The following is a 17,622-nucleotide window of genomic DNA, read 5'->3' as shown; positions in this document are numbered from 1 at the left end:
GGCACTTGGGCGGCAAGTGCCTCTGCCACCGAGAATGCGACCTCCTGCCCGCTGCCGCCCTGATTGGCAGCGTACATCTTCCATTTGCCGCCCGCCGACCTTCGAAGGACCTTCTTCCTGAATATCCCGCCCAAAGTACCGTCCGGTACCTCAGCGGCCATCAACAGCACTTTGGGCGGCACTTGGGCGGGTGGAGTCATGCTGAAAATCGGCCCCATAGAAGATTACAGCCCAGAAGGAGACCATCGTGTCTGTGCCGGACAAAAAAAGAGCTATCCAGCTTAATATTATATTCCAGTACTTGGTCAGTAGCCTTGTAGATTATGGCACTTCAAATGCATATCCAAGTTCTTTTAAAATGCGATGAGGGTTTCAGCCTTCAGCACCCTTCCAGGCAGTGAGTTCCAGACCCTCATCACTCCCTGGGTGAAAAAAATTCTTAACTCCCCTCTTAATCCTTCTACAAATGACTTTCATTCTAAAGCCCCTAGTTATTGACCTCTGTGCTAGGGGAAATAGGTCCTTCCTATCCACTCTATCTACGCACCTCATAATTTGATACACCTCAATTAAATCTCCCCTCAATCTCCTCTGTTTCAAAGAAAATTTGTATTTATATCGTGCCTTTCATGACCTCAGGATGTCCCAAAGCGCTTTAGAGACAATTTGTTTTTCATTAATTCATGAGATGTGGGCGTCGCTGGCATGGCTAGCATTTATTGCCCATTCCTAATTGCCCTTGAGATAGTGGTGAGCCGCCTTCTTGAGCCGCTGCAGTCCGTGTGGTGAAGGTACTATCTCAGTGCTGTTAGGGAGGGAGTTCCAGGATTTTGACTCAGCGACGATGAAGGTACGGCGACATACTTCCAAGTCAGGATGGTGTGTGACTTGGAGTGGAGGTGGTGGTGTTCCGATGCACCTGCTGCCCATGTCCTGCTATGTGGTAGAGGTTGCGGGTTTGGGAAATGCTGCCAAAGAAGCCTTGGCGAGTTGCTGCAGGGCATCTTGTAGATGGTACATACTGCAGCCAAGGTGTGCCGGTGGTGGAGGAAGTGAATGTTTAAGCTGGTGGATGGGGTGCCAGTCAAGCGGGCTGCTTTGTCCTGGATGGTGCCTAGCTTCTTGAGTGTTGTTGGAGCTGCACTTATCCAGGCAAGTGGAGAGTATTCCATCACACTTCTGACTTGTGCCTTGTAGATGGTGGAAAGGCTTTGAGGAGTAGGGAGGTGAGAATACCCAGCTTCTGACCTGCTCTTGTTGCCACAGTATTTATGTGGCTGGTCCAGTTATGTTTCTGGTCAATGGTGACCCTCAGGATGTTGAAGGTGCAGGATTCAGTGAATGGTAATGTCGTTGAATGTCAAGAGGCACTGGTTAGACTCTCGATTGTTGGAGATGGTCATTGCGTGACACTTGTGTGGCGTGAATGTTATTTGCCACTTATCAGCCCAAGCCTGAATGTCGTCCAGGTCTTGTTGCATGTGGGCATAGACTGCTTCATCATATGAGGAGTTGCAAATGGCACTGAACACTGTGCAGTCATCAGCGAACATCCTCACTTCTGACCTTATGATGAAGGGAAGGTCATTGATGAAGTAGCTGAAGATAGTTGGGCCTAGGACATTGCCCTGAGAAACTCCTGCACGATTTCCTGGGGCTGTGATGATTGATCTCCAACCACCACGACCATCTTCCTTTGTGCTAGGTATGACTTCAGTCAGTGGAGAGTGTTGCCCCTAATTTCCATTGACTTCAGTTTTACGAGGGCTCCTTGATGCCACATTCGGTCAAATGCTGCCTTGATGTCAAGGGCAATCACTTTCATCTCACCTCTGGAATTCAGTTCTTTTTTTCCATGTTTGCACCAAGTCTGTAATGTGGTCTGGAGCCAAGTGTCATGGTGGAACACAAACTGGGCATCGGTGAGAAGGTTATTGGTGAGTAACTGCTGCTTGATAGCACTGTCGACGACACCTTCCATCACTTTGCTGATGATTGAGAATAGACTGATGGGGCAGTAATTGGCCGGATTGGATTTGTCCTGCTTTTTGTGGACATGACATACTTGGGCGGTTTTCCACATTGTCGGATAGATGCCAGTGTTGTAGCTGTACTGGAACAGCTTGGCTAGAGGCGCGGCTAGTTCTGAAACAAAAGTCTTCAGCACGACAGCCGAGATGTTGTCGGGGTTCATAGCCTTTGTCATATGCAGTGCACTTAGCCGATTCTTGATATCACGTGGACTGAATCGAATTGGCTGAAGACTGGTTTCCGTGATGGTAGAGACCTCAGGAGGAGGCCGATATGGATCTTCCACTCAGCACTTCTGGCTGAAGTTGGCTGCAAACAATGAAGTTGTTTTGAACTGTAATCACTGTCATAATGTAGGAAACACAGCAGCCAATTTGTGCACAGCAAGGTCCCACAAACAGCAATTAGATAATGACCAGACAATCTGTTTTAGTAATTGTAAGCTAAGTGCTTTTGCAAGCTTGCATTTTAGAACAAAGCTTCCATTTTAGAATAAGGTTTTCTATACAAAATTCTTACAGGGCTTGACAGGGTAGATGCAAGGAGGACGTTTCCCCTGGCTGGGGAGTCTAGAATCAGGGGGTCACAGTCTCAGCTTAAGGACTGTTTAGGACTGAGGTGAGGAGACATTTCTTCACTCAGAGAGTGGTGAGTTTTTGGAATTTTCTACCCGAGAGGGCTGTGGAGGTTCAGTCGTTGAGTATATTCAAGACAAAGATCGATAGATGTTTGGATATTAAGAGAATCAAGGGATATGGGGATAGTAGGAAAGTGGAATTGAGGTAGAAGATCAGCCAAGGTCTTATTTAATGGTGGAACAGGCTCAAGGAGGAATGGCCTACTCCTGCTCCTATTTCTTTTGTTCTATATAAACATTGTAATTTAATCAGGCAGCTAAAGATTGAGACCTTGTCTAGTCAAACCCATCTTTTGAACTCGAGGGGAATCAAGGGATACGGAGAATTGGCGTGAAAGTGGAGTTATGTCGAAGACCCACCATGATCTTATTGAATGGTGGAGCAGGCTCGAGGGGCCGTATGGCCTACTCCTGCTCCTAATTCTTATGAACATTTTGAGTAAGGAGGTACCCATCCATCCTACTTATCTTATGTTTATAGAATGGTTATAGGGAGGTCAGTTACTGTGTCTGTTATCCCAGATGAGACAAAGATAATGATTGATTGGAATCCTTTCAGGGGAACAAGGATTGTTGGGAATAAGGGTGTTTTTAATGTACTTAAAAAAGACGTAAAGCCTATTTCATTAGAACATTCTGCTCGGTGTTAGCACAAGGCCATTTGAGATCGATCACCTCAAAACCTTGTAGATGTTAATAAGTTGTACTTGTCATCTGTCTTTAATTGACTATGCTATAAGTATAAACTTTTTATTTTAACTTCTTTACTTCTTGTATTGTAGCTTGTTTTGTAAACGTAAAGAAGCCAGCATCGGGTAAAGTTTTAGTCAGCTAATAATGGTTGCTGCTTTGTTCCACATCAGCAGACAGGTATTTTGACAGATTTCACCAATTTGGAGTTGAAGGAGTATTCTGGATGTTAAATAATCATGACTTTCATTGAGGCCAAATTTGAAAATACAACATTTATATTGTTTCATGGGGGGCAGTGTTGGCAGTGGAACTCGCGCTCCAACATCACCATCAGAGGCAACTTAGGCAGATAAATAGACAGCAAAATGTGGCCAGAAGGAGGCGGGCCAAAAGGGTTCTCAACACGAGCCCTTTCTCTCCCAGGGTATTCCGGCAGCAGTTCGTCTACAACAATTTCACTGAGGAACAGTGTGTTCGAATGCTGCACTGCAGCAAGGGCATAGTCACAGAGCTCTGCAACCAGACCACAAGCCTCAGACCAGGATGAGGATGGTTCCCTCAGTGGCAGTCAAGGTCACCATCGTGCTGAATTTCTAAGTCAACGGATCCTTCCAATGTGCAACAGGCCACAACTCCAACATCTCCCAGTTTGCCGTCCATTGCTGCATTCACGATGTTATAGATGCTCTCTACAGAAGGAGAAGGGACTACATTTCCTTCCCCATGACCAGAGAGGAGCAGCTGGAGTGTGCATATGGCTTTGCCAGTATAGCGGGCTTCACCATGGTGCACGGCGCCATTGACTGTACCAACGGGCACCCCTCACAATCCTGAGATATTCCGTAACTGCAAAGGCTACCACTCACTGTGCAGTTGGTGTACAATCACACACACAGAATCCTCACTGTCAATATCCGCTATCCTGGCTCCACCTGGCTCATGACTCCACTCTGCAACCCCAACACTCCTGCCCAGCACTCATAAAATGAGAACCATACCGCCACTAGGAACATCATTCAGCAGACCATCAGAGTGCTTAAGCAACGGTTCCCACTGCCTTGACCACTCGGAAGGAATCCTCCAGTACTCGATTGAGTGGGTGTCCCTTTTTGTCGTCATCTGCAGCATGCTGCACAACTTGGCCATCATGGGTGCGCAGCCATTGCCACCAGGCATAACTCCACCACTTCAGAAGGAAGAGGAGAAGGAGGAGCAGGAGCATGAGGAGGACAAGGAGGAGGATAAGGAGAAGGACGAGCAGCAACAGAGGAGGAAGCCACTCAATCGGCCTTCTGCAAGGGCGGTCGGTCTGCGACTGCCTCATCAGACATCGGTTCCAATGAATTCCAGCCCACTCATATAATGAGAACCATACTGCCACTAGGAACATCATTCAGCAGACCATCGGAGTGTTCAAGCAACAGTTCCCATCAGCACATCAACTTCTCCTTCCATACCACAGCCCCAAAACGAAAATGAGACACACCACCAAATATGCAACAGTCCAATTCAAATTTTATCACATAACATTAACCACATTAATAAATAATTACAGTTACGAATCACCTTTGTTCAAACCCTTATATCCCCTCTTAACAGTGCCTTTACCTATTCTACTGCTCCTTGGTGACCACAACAGGGCTGGTGGAAGGCTGCTGAGTGTCAGAGGCAGAGACTATAGATGGCCTTGCAGGATGCCCTCAACCCGAAGGTGGTGGGGGTCTGAAACTCATTGCCTGAAAGGGTGTTAAGAGGCAGAAACCCTCGCCACATTTAAAAGATACTTGGATGTGCACTTGAAGTGCTGTAACCTGCAGGGCTATGGACCAAGAGCTGGAAAGTGGGATTAGGCTGGATAGCTATTTGTCGGCCGAAATGACCTCCTTCTGTGCTGTAAATTTCTATGATATGATTCAGTATCCCAACTACCTCTTCTTTCACTATGACTTTGGCACCATCTCCTTTCTTGGTAAAGACAGATGCAAGGTACTCATTTAGTACCTCAACCATGCCCTCTGCCTCCATGCGTAGGTCTCTTTTTTGGTCCCTAATCATCCCCACCCCTCCTCTTACTAGCTGTTTACTATTTATATGCATATAGAAGACTTTTGGCTTTGCTTTTATGTTAGCTGCTAATCTATTCTCATGCTCTCTTGTTGCCCCTCTTATTTCATTTTTCGTTTCCACTCTGAATTTTCTATATTCAGGCTGGTTCTCACTTGTATCCTGACATCTGTCATCATTCTTATCTATCTAATCATAGCCACAGAATCACCTGCAATGGCTTCTCGTCCCACTCCCGCATTGGTACTTCTGATGTCCATCAAGGATCTATCCTTAGCCCCCTCCTCTTTCTCATCTACATGCTGCCCCTTGACGACACAAAGATGGGAGGAAGGGCATTGTGTGAGGAGGACATAAAGAGGCTGCAGGAGGACATAGACAGGCTAAGTGAGTGGGCAAGAATTTGGCAGATGGACTATAATGTTGGAAAGTGTGAGGTCATGCACTTTATCGAAAAAAATCAAAGAGCAAGTTATTATTTAAATAGAGAAAGATTGTAAAGTGCCGCAGTATAGTGGTACCTGGGGGTACTTGTGCATGAAACACAAAAGGATAGTATGCAGGTACAGCAAGTGATCAGGAAGACCAATGGAATCTTGGCCTATATTGCAAAGGGGATGGAGTATAAAAGCAGGGAAGTCTTGTTACAGCTGTACAGGGTATTGATGAGGCCACAGCTGGAATACTGCGTGCAGTTTTGGTTTCCATATTTACGAAAGGATATACTTGCTGTGGAGGCAGTTTAGAGAAGGTTCACTAGGTTGATCCCGGGGATGAGTGGGTTGACTTATAAGGAAAGGTTGAGTAGGTTGTGTTATGTATGTAAACCTTACTAGTGTGTAAGACTTGCTACCAGGGGCGCACCTGTTGGAGACCCAAGGGTCACCTGCACACCCCGGGAAAACAGGTGTAAAAGGCAGTCTACCATGCTGCTGCCTCACTCTGGAGTTACATTAAAGAGACCAAGGTCACAACAGTTTGAGCTTACAGTATAGTCTTGTGGAATTATTCTGAACATAACGGGTTGGGCCTCTACTCATTGGAATTCAGAAGAATGAGAGGTGATCTTATAAAAACGTATAAGATTATGAGGGGGCTTGACAAGGTGGATGCAGTGAGGATGTTTCCACTGGTGGGGGAGATAGAACTAGAATAAGGACCGCCCATTTAGAACTGAGATGAGGAGAAATTACTTCTCTCAGAGGGTTGTGAATCTGTGGAATTCGCTGCCTCAGAGAGCTGTGGAAGCTGGGATATTAAATAAATTTAAGACAGAAATAGACAGTTTCTTAAACGATAAGGAGATAAGGGGTTATGGGGAGCGCGCAGGGAAGTGGAGCTGAGTCCATGATCAGATCAGCCATGATCTTATTTAATGGCGGAGCAGGCTCGAGGGGCCTTATGGCCTACTCCTGCTCCTATTTCTTATGTTTTTATTAACATCATCCGATGTTGCTACATGTATGCTGACGACACCCAGCTCTATCTCGACTTCTCCATGGTATCTAAATCATCCGACTGCTTGACTGACATTCAGTTCTAGATGAGCAAAGATGTTCTCTAATTAAATATTGGGACGACAGAGCGAATGATTTCGGTCGCCGCAACAAACTCCATTCCTTAGCCACTGACTTCATCCCTCTCCCTAACATTTATCTGAGGCTGAACCACACTGTTCGCAATCTTGGTGTCATATCTGACACTGAAATGAGTTTCCGACCACATATCCGCGGAAGAACTAAGACCACCCTTTTCAACCTCCGTTACATTACCTGTCTCTGCCCTTGCCTCAGTTTATCCGCTTCTGAAACCTTCATCCATGCCTTTGTTACCTCTAGAATTGACTATTCCAACACACTCCTGGCTGGCCTCCCATGTTCTATCCTACGTAAACTTGAGGTCATCCAAAACTTGGCTGCCCATGTCCTTACTCGCACCAAGTACCATTCATCCATTACTCCTGTGCTCGCTGACCTACATTGGCTCCCGGTTAAACAATGCCTTGATTTCAAAATTATCATTCTTGTTTTCAAATCCCTTCATGGCCTTTCCCCTCCCTAGCTCAGTAATCTCCTCCAGCCCCACAACACTCCAAGATATCTGCGCTCCTCTAATTCTGCCCTCTTGAGCATCCCTGATTCTAATCGCTCAACTTCTAATCATCGTGCCTTCTGTTGCCTAGACCCTAAGCTCTGGAATTCCCTACCTAAACCTCTCCGCCTCTCTACTTCTCTTTCCTCCTTTAAGACGCTCCTTAAAACCTACCTCTTTGGCCAAGCTTCGGGTCTTCTGCCCTAATTTCTCCTTATATGGCTCGGTGTCAAATTTTTGCCTTATAATACTCCTGTGAAGTGCCTTGGGACATCTTACTATGTTAAAGGTGTGATATAAATACAAGTTGTTGTTGTTGCGTAGGTATCAATTTTGGTCCCTAATCGACCCCCGCCTCCTCTTACTACCCATTTACTATTTATATACCTAAAGAAGACTTTTGTATTCCTTTTTATGTTAGCTGCCAATCTATTCTCATACTCTCTCTTTGCCCCTCATATTTTCTTTTTCACTTCCTCACTGAACGTTCTATATTCAGCCTGGTTCTCATTTGCATTCTCAACCTGATCATCTGTCATTAGCCCCCTTTTTCTGCTTCATTTTACTCTCTATCTCTTTCATCATCCAGGGAGCTCTGACTTTGATTGCCCTATCTATCCCCTGCGCACCTCCCCTACCCCGTGAGAATGTACCTCGATCAAGAGCGTGAGTCCCGAAGGCTGTGTTGCCTGCCCGGTGCCAGGGTTAAGGACATCTCCTCAGGACTGGAGAGAAACTTGGAGTGGGAAGGGGAAGATCCAGTTGTCGTGGTCCACATGGGTACCAACGGCATAGATAGGACAAAGAAAGAGGTTCTGCTGAGGGATTATGAGCAGCTAGGGGCCAAATTAAAAAGCAGAACCACAAAGGTAATAATCTGTAGATTACTACCTGAGCCACGAGCAAATTTGCATAGGGTAAATAAGATCAGAGAGTTAAACACATGGCTCAAAGACTGGTGTGGGAGAAATGGGTTTTGGTTCGTGGGACATTGGCACCAGTACTGGGGTTAAGAGGGAGCAGTTCCGTTCGGACGGGCTACACTTAGATCGTGCAGGGACTAGGATCCTGGTGAATCAAATAACTAGGGCTGTAGAGAGGGCTTTAAACTAATTAGTGGAGGGAAGGATTCAGGTGAGCGAAAATTTAAAAAGTCAAAGAATAAGGAGAAGGCAATAGAGCAAGGTAGCACTGGCGCAAATGAAAACCAGAGCGTGACAGGAAGGGACAGAATGTATAAACATAAAGGTGAATCAGAAAGTGGGGTCAAAGCAGGAAAAAATGGTTAAAAAAAAACTAATTTCAAAGCTCTTTATCTGAATGCACATAGCATTCGTAACAAAATAGATGAGTTGATGGCACAAATAGATACAAATGGGTATGATCTGATAGCCATTACAGAGACGTGGGTGCAAAGTGACCAGGACTGGGAACTAAATATTCAGGGGTATTTGACAATTCGGAAGGACAGACAGAAAGGAAAAGGAGGCGGCACTGTTAATAAAGGATGAGATCAGTGCGTTAGTGAGAAACTATATTGGCTCAGAAGATCAAAATAAAGAATCAGTTTGGGTGGCGATAAGGAATAATAAGGGGAAAAAGTAACTGGTGGGCGTAGTCTATAGGCCCCCTAACAGTAGCTACACTGTTGGACGGAGATAAATCAAGAAATAATGGAAGCTTGTAGTAAAGGAATGGCAATAATCATGTGTGATTTTAACCTTCATATTAGCCCAGAAATCGCAGTCAGCTGCTTCCCGCGGGCGATAGGGTAAAAAAGTTAAAGATGCGCACCGACCTGTTCCTGCTGCGTCCACGCGAGTTCCCGATCCTGAGGCCTCCACTGACTGCGCGTCGGAGTGCGTGCAGGTCAGGACATGCGCAGGGCTGGAGCTGCAGTCACATGGCTCTGGCAGCCAATCCAGGTAAAGTATATTCTCATTCATAATAATGGGAACTCCATAAGTTGGAGTTCCCATTATTATGAATGAGCAACACCGCGCACCACCCCCCCCCCACAAAACTCTAATAAAAAATAGAAAAAATACACAACATATTTTTATTAATTTAAATTAAAGTTAGTTATGTATTATAAAAAATATATTTTTTTCTGATTTTTAACAAAGTTTTTAAAATTATGGTTTAAAATAAACTTACCGTACTGGGAAGGTTTTTTAACAATAAAATGTGTTTTTTTAAAATTTTATTTTATAATGTTTTGGTCTATTTTAAAACTCTTATGCCCGTAAAAGTAGGCTATGCACCTGCTTTTATCAGGCGCAAGAGTTTTCAGGACATCCGCTGGGCAAGATATGGGTAAATATTGCAATCTTGCCCATGCAAGTATCCTCGCTCCCAAGATGTGGAGGATCTACCAAGCTCCAGCTTGACCGATTGGAAATGCCGGTTTTCAGCGCATGCGCATTGTGCGCTGAAAACTGGCTTTTGCGATGCCTTCCCGGGTCCGTACACACTCCATACGGACCCGGGAGGCCGGAATATCAGGGCCAATGATTGGACAAAGCAAATTGGCCAGGGTAACCTTGAGGAAGAGTTCATAGAGATAATTTCCTTCAACGGTATGTTACGGAACCAACCAGGGAGCAGGCTATCTTAGATCTGGTAATCATGTTTGACAAATTTGCTGGAGTTCTTTGAGGATGTAACGAGCATGATGGATAAGGGGGAACCAGTGGATGTGGTGTATTTGGATTTCCAGAAGGCAATCGATAAGGTGCCAAGATAAAAGTTCATGGGGTTGGATCGAGGATTGGCTAACTAGCAGGAAACAGAGAGTCGGGATAAATGGATCATTTTCCGGTTGGCAAACAGTGACTAGTGGGGTGCCACAGGGATCGGTGCTGGGTCCTGAACTATTTACAATATATATTAATGGCTTGGATGAAGGGACTGAGTGTAATGTAGCCAAGTTTGCTAATGATACAAAGATGGGTGGGAAAGCAAATCGTGAGGAGGACACAAAAAATCTGCAAAGGGATTGAAGCGAGAATTAAAGAGTTAAACATGTTTTAGATTAGGAAGGCAAAAACACAATTTGCTGATGTGGCAGAATTAGCAGGTGCAACTGTAGGACAATGGTACAGTTCCTGTTATTCAGAGCTAAGGTCGTAGGCCTAGGAAGTGGCTTCCTGTTGTATTCAGAACTTAGAAATAAATTACTGTTAGTGGCAGGAGGCAGGATGCAAGATACATATGTTCATACCCAAGGAGAATATGAAACAATTAACAAAGTTGAAATTAAACAATCTGTAACAAAGCGAAAAAAAAATTGTCAGTAAAAAGACTGACCAATGATAATGTAAATTATGACTTTGCAAAGAATTCTGTATAAAAGAAGCAATTCCTAAAGTGTTCGACGAGAACGGTTGGGAAGACATCCAGTTAAGGAACTGGTGTAGACCGTGTCTCCTTTGATCAAGCAATTAAACAATTCTTTTCTCCACAACAGGCCTGTGTTGAATGTCTTTGTCATACTCCACATCAAGGATATAGACAGGCTAAGTGAGTGGGCAAAAATTTGGCAGATGGAGTATAATGTGGGAAAATGTGAGGTTATCCACTTTGGCAAAAAAAATAGAAAAGCAAATTATAATTTAAATGGAGAAAAATTGCAAATTGCTGTACAGAGGGACCTGGGGTCCTTTGTGCATGAAACACAAAAAGTTAGTATGCAGGTACAGCAAGTAATCAGGAAGGCAAATGGAATGTTGGCTTTTATTACAAGAGAAATAAAGTATAAAAACAGAGAAGTCCTGCTACAACTGTTCAGGGTATTAGTGAGGTCACACCTAGAATACTGCGTACAGTTTTGGTCTCCGTATTTCAGGAAGGACATACTTGCATTGGAGGCTGTTCAGAGAAGGTTCACTAGGTTGATTCCAGAGATGAGATGATTGACTTATGAAGATAGGTTAAATAGATTGGGCCTATACTCACTGGAGTTCAGAAGAATGAGAGGTGATCTTATCGAAACATATAAGATAATGAGGGGGCTCGACAAGGTGAATGCAGAGAGGATATTTCCACTCATAGGGGAAACTAAAACTCGGGGACATAGTCTCAGAATAAGGGGCTGCCCATTTAAAACTGAGATGAGAACTATCTTCTCTCAGAGAATTATAAATCTATGGAATTCTCTGCCCCAGAGAGCTGTGGAGGTTGGGTCACTGAATATATTTAAGGCTGAGATAAGACAGATTTTTGAGCAATAAAGGGTTATGGGGAGCGGGCAGGGAAGTGGAGCTGAGTCCATGATCAGATCAGGCATGATATTAAATGGCAGAGCAGGCTCGAAGGGCCAGGTAGTCTACTCTTGCTCTTATTTCTTATGTACCCCAACTATCTCCTCTTTAAAGAGAGCCCATTGTTCAATTACAGTTTTGCCTGCCAATTTTTGATTCCAATTTACCCAGGCCAGATCCATTCTTAACCCACTCCAAATAAGTATTTTTACTCGAGATTGCTCACTGTTCTTTTCCATAGCTAATCTACACCTGATACTATGATCCCTGTTCCCATCATGTTTCCCTACTGACACTTGCTTCACTTGACCCACCTCATTTCCCAGAACCAGGTCCAGCAATGCCTCCTTCCTCATTGGCCCACTAGTTGGTGGCCTATAAAATACACCTAATAGTATAATGGCACCTCTATTGTTTCTTAACTCGAATCAAATAGATTCTATCCTTGAACCCCTCCAGGACATCCTCTCTCTCCAATACTGTAATATTCTCCTTAACCAATACTGTCACTCCACCTCCTTTATTTCCTTCCCTATCTTTTCTGCACACCTTATATCCAGGAATATTTTTAAGCCAGGTCTCAGTTATCGCCACAATATCGTATTCCCATTTGCACCTGCAGCTCACCAATCTTACTTACCACGCTTCGTGCATTTACACACATGCACTCTAAACCTATCTTAGACTTATTGTATTCTCACTTAGTCTGGCCCCACCTAATACAATACTATTTCTTATTCTATTGCTATCTGTCGCTCCCAATCCTTTGTGCAACTTGTTTCTCCTTTCTAATGCTACATCCTGGTGCCCACCCCTGCCAAATTAATTTAAACCCTCCACAACAGCAAACCCCTCTGCAAGGATATTGGTCCCAGCTCTGTAGTGGTGCAGGTCCCACCTCCCTCTGTCCCAATGCCCCAGGAATCTAAAGCCTTTCCTCCTGAAACATCTCTCAAACTATGCATTCATCTGCTCTAAACTCCTATTTCTATACTCACTAGCTCATGGTACCGGGAGTAATCCAGAGATTACTACCTCTGAGGTCCTGCTTTTTAATTTCTTTCTTCGCTCCCTAAAATCTGGTTGCAGAACGTCATCCCTCTTTCTACCTATGTAATTGCTATCAATGTGGACCACGACCTCTGGTTGTTCACCCTCCTCTCACAGAATGTTCTGCAGCTGCTCAGTGACATCCTTGATCTTGGTACCAGGGAGACAACATACCATCCTGGAATTATGTCTGCAGCCGCAGAAACGCTTGTCTGTTTCCCTAAATGTCGAATCACCTATTACTATTGCTTTCCCAATCTTCCTCCTCTCCTCTGTACAGCTGAGCTACCCGTGGTGCCATGGACTTGGCTCTGGTTGTACTCTCCAAAGGAATCATTGTCCTCACCAGTATTCTAGTTAAAGACTGAGATGCACTCAGGAGACTCCTACACTACCTGCCTGGTCCTCCTTGTCTGTCTAATGGTCACCCATTCCCTCACTGCCTGTTTAGCTGTGGGGGGACCACTTCCTGAAAGGTGCCATCCACGTAGCTCTTAGCTTCACGGATGCACCGCAGCATCATTAGCTGCAACTCAAGCTCCAAAGCCTGGAGCTTGAGTTCGTCCAGCTGACGACACTTCCTGCACATGTGATTGTACAAGACATGGGAAGCGTCGTGGAGTAACATGGTGCAAGATATGCATTTCATGGGACTGAGGTGCCCTGGCATGCCTCTATTTAATAGACACATTCCCTCCCCTTGCCACACAATTCTGAGTGAGTTTCTCTTTGTTGACAATGCTTTGCAGTCTTTAGCAAGGCATTAACAAAGGCTTTTTACCTTGTATTATTCTTTCACAATGGGAGCAAGATAAAGAGGCGGATTTTCGGCTTTCGGATTTTTTCGGCAAAAATGGTAGCAACGTTTACGTTGCGCTCCCATTTTTAGGCCAAACTTTCGGGTTTTACAGGCGCATCTGTAAGGGGGGCGTTGCATGAGGATTAGCGGCGCAAAAATGCGAGTTCCGCAAAATTTAGTCCGGGGCCAGGAGCGCTGCGAGAGAGGCCTTGGGAGGGGGGAAAAAAAGGTCCCCAAAACATTCAAAAAACATTTACAAGACACTTATCTATCGAATTGCTGAACAAAAATTAAAAAATAAAAACTTTAACTTACCTGTTTTGCTGGTTTTCATACTTACCACTGCTGGCAGGGCTGCACCGACAGGTTTGACCTATCGGTATTCTGGGCACACCGTATGCGTTGGGATAGAGCCGAAAGTCCAACGGTAACTCAATCCGCAGCGTTGCACATTGGCGCTCCTCTCCCCAGCGGGACGTCCCATCGCCGCTGCAAACAACGAGCCGAGGATCCTGCCTGGGCTTTGCGACCGGGTTTTCGCCCCGGAGGGTCAAATCGTGGCAAAAACCCAATCGCAAACTTCGCGAAAATCCAGCCCAAAGAATAGTGCTAGATACTGATTTTTTGTTCCATTTCCACTTAATAATGGCCTTGCTCACCTTTTCTCATATCTTTTTTGTATCACTTTACTCCCAGAGGAGAATAATCTTTATGTAATTAATGATACAATGTAACACCTTAACACTGATTGGCTTGAGCTGTCATTATTACTGCCAACGTTTCATCCTGTACAATACAGTGGCTAGACTGGAACCAAAATAATTTTCTCTTGTAGCTCATGAATATCGACAAAGATTGCAAATGTAGGATATGGCAAAGTGTACAACCTTATTTAAGCTTGCTGTTTAACTGTTTCCAAGTTCTCTATTACAGTGAGGTTGCAATGTATCAGATTCTAGTTCTCATGATCAAAATTCTAGATAGTACTCACCATCATCATGAGACGCATCATTTCTACATTGTTTTTGGCTTTCTGAATACGACTCTCAAGATCATACAATATGCTTCTCATCTCCTGAATATATTGCCAAACATCTAACAAGAGACAAAAGTGCAAAGAAGTAATTTACATCCTGCTGTATGACATATTCAATATGTTATATGATATTTTGTAAAATCTAAACTGCAAACAAAGATTGGGTTCCAACTTTGGCTGATAATTGCACTTGGGGGTCCAGAGTAACTGCATGATTTCTGCCCAGATAATATCGAAATCTGGGTGGAATTATTGCAAAAGATCACAGAAGTTTAAGTATCAGTGAGTTACGCCATAACCACTTCACGCTGGAGCTCTATGATCTTTTACACTGTACAAAAGTCCATTCGCTGAAGCAATCCCTGCCCCCAGGTGAGATTCTGCCAATTGTGTTCATCACATTGCGGCCAAAGTCTCGGGAGTACAGGCACCCTCGGTCATATTGATCCATTGTTAATGACCTGAAGCTGCAGTGACCAACAGTCAATTGAAACCTCACTCGGATCTGTTTCTCATACTAATATTACAATTACTTTAAATTACTTCTGAAATTCAGTTTAAATTAGTCCGGGGTCGGCGAGAGGCCTATAAAGGCCAGCGGGAGTCGGGCAGTTCGAGCAGTCAGTCGAGGAGGCGGGAGCTCGGAGCAGCGCGAGTCCGGGGTCGGCGAGAGGCGTACCGGTGCAGCTACAGGGAGAAGGCAAAAAAACAAAGGTGACGTCACAGCCTAGGGGGTAAGTGATTGGCTGGTGATTGGTGAGTAGTTTTTCTTTTTCTTCTTATATTGGTCAGTAACTTTTAACATTGTTATTACCAGTTTAAGTGTATCTAAGGGTTAAGACATGGCAGGAGAGCTCGGTCGGGTGTTATGCTCCTCCTGTACCATGTGGGAACTCAGGGACGCTTCCGGTGTCCCTGACGACTATGTGTGCGGGAAGTGTATCCGCCTCCAGCTCCTGACGGTCCGCGTTACGGAATTGGAGCTGAGGGTGGATTCACTCTGGAGCATCCACGATGCTGAGAATGACGTGAGTATCACGTGTAGTGAGTTGGTCTTACCGCAGGGAAAGGGTCCACAGCCAGATAGGGAATGGAAGACCAGCAGGAAGAGTAGAGCAAGGAAGGTAGTGCAGGGGTCCCCTGCGGTCATCCCCCTGCAAAACAGATACACCGCTTTGGGTACTGTTGAGGGGAATGACTCATCAGGGGAGGGCAGCAGCAGCCAAGTTCATGGCACAGTGGCTGGCTCTGCTGCACAGGAGGGCAAGAAAAAGAGTGGGAGAGCGATAGTGATAGGGGATTCAATTGTGAGGGGAATAGATAGGCGTTTCTGCGGCCGCAACCGAGACTCCAGGATGGTATGTTGCCTCCCTGGTGCAAGGGTCAAGGATGTCTCGGAGCGGGTGCAGGACATTCTGAAATGGGAGGGAGAACAGCCAGTTGTCGTGGTGCACATTGGTACCAACGACATAGGCAAAAAAAGGGATGAGGTCCTACGAAACGAATTTAAGGAGCTAGGAGCTAAATTAAAAAGTAGGACCTCAAAAGTAGTAATCTCGGGATTGCTACCAGTGCCACGTGATAGTCAGAGTAGGAATCGCAGGATAGCGCAGATGAATACGTGGCTTGAGCAGTGGTGCAGCAGGGAGGGATTCAAATTCCTGGGGCATTGGGACCGGTTCTGGGGGAGGTGGGACCAGTACAAACCGGATGGTCTGCACCTGGGCAGGACTGGAACCAATGTCCTCGGGGGAGTGTTTGCTAGTGCTGTTGGGGAGGATTTAAACTAATATGGCAGGGGGATGGGAACCAATGCAGGGAGACAGAGGGAAACAAAAAGGAGCCAAAAGCAAAAGACAGAAAGGAGATGAGGAAAAGTGTAGGGCAGAGAAACCCAAGGCAAAGAACAAAAAGGGCCACTGTACAGCAAAATTCTAAAAGGACAAAGGGTGTTAATAAAACAAGCCTGAAGGCTTTGTGTCTTAATGCAAGGAGTATCCGCAATAAGGTGGATGAATTAATTGTGCAAATAGATGTTAACAAATATGATGTGATTGGGATTACGGAGACGTGGCTCCAGGATGATCAGGGCTGGGAACTCAACATTCAGGGGTATTCAACATTCAGGAAGGATAGAATAAAAGGAAAAGGAGGTGGGGTAGCATTGCTGGTTAAAGAGGAGATTAATGCAATAGTTAGGAAAGACATTAGCTTGGATGATGTGGAATCTATATGGGTAGAGCTGCAGAACACCAAAGGGCAAAAAACGTTAGTAGGAGTTGTGTACAGACCTCCAAACAGTAATAGGGATGTTGGGGAGGGCATCAAACAGGAAATTAGGGGTGCATGCAATAAAGGTGTAGCAGTTATAATGGGTGACTTTAATATGCACATAGATTGGGCTAGCCAAACTGGAAGCAATACGGTGGAGGAGGATTTCCTAGAGTGCATAAGGGATGGTTTTCTAGACCAATATGTTGAGGAACCAACTAGGGGGGAGGCCATCTTAGACTGGGTGTTGTGTAATGAGAGAGGATTAATTAGCAATCTCATTGTGCGAGGCCCCTTGGGGAAGAGTGACCATAATATGGTGGAATTCTGCATTAGGATGGAGAATGAAACAGTAATTTCAGAGACCATGGTCCAGAACTTAAAGAAGGGTAACTTTGAAGGTATGAGGCGAGAATTGGCTAGGATAGATTGGCGAATGATACTTAGGGGGTTGACTGTGGATGGGCAATGGCAGACATTTAGAGACCGCATGGATGAAGTACAACAATTGTACATTCCTGTCTGGCGTAAAAATAAAAAGGGGAAGGTGGCTCAACCGTGGCTATCTAGGGAAATCAGGGATAGTATTAAAGCCAAGGAAGTGGCATACAAATTGGCCAGAAATAGCAGCGAACCTGGGGACTGGGAGAAATTTAGAACTCAGCAGAGGAGGACAAAGGGTTTGATT

The 17,622-nt window shown here is 45.0% G+C and overlaps 1 protein-coding gene across 1 annotated transcript in view; it reads right to left on the bottom strand.

Moving 5' to 3' along the window:
- LOC139226779 (dynein axonemal heavy chain 17-like) overlaps positions 1-17,622 on the bottom strand; it is a 1,002,254-nt gene that overhangs the window by 647,115 nt on the left and 337,517 nt on the right. The window contains exon 16 of the mRNA XM_070857781.1: positions 14,619-14,722. Within this exon, the coding sequence (XP_070713882.1) occupies positions 14,619-14,722 (104 nt within the window). The remainder of the gene's footprint in view (positions 1-14,618; positions 14,723-17,622) is intronic.

Source organism: Pristiophorus japonicus, chromosome 16 (assembly GCF_044704955.1).
Source record: "Pristiophorus japonicus isolate sPriJap1 chromosome 16, sPriJap1.hap1, whole genome shotgun sequence".
In the NCBI taxonomy this organism is placed as follows: domain Eukaryota; kingdom Metazoa; phylum Chordata; class Chondrichthyes; family Pristiophoridae; genus Pristiophorus; species Pristiophorus japonicus.
This window is presented reverse-complemented; position numbering and strand designations above follow the sequence as displayed.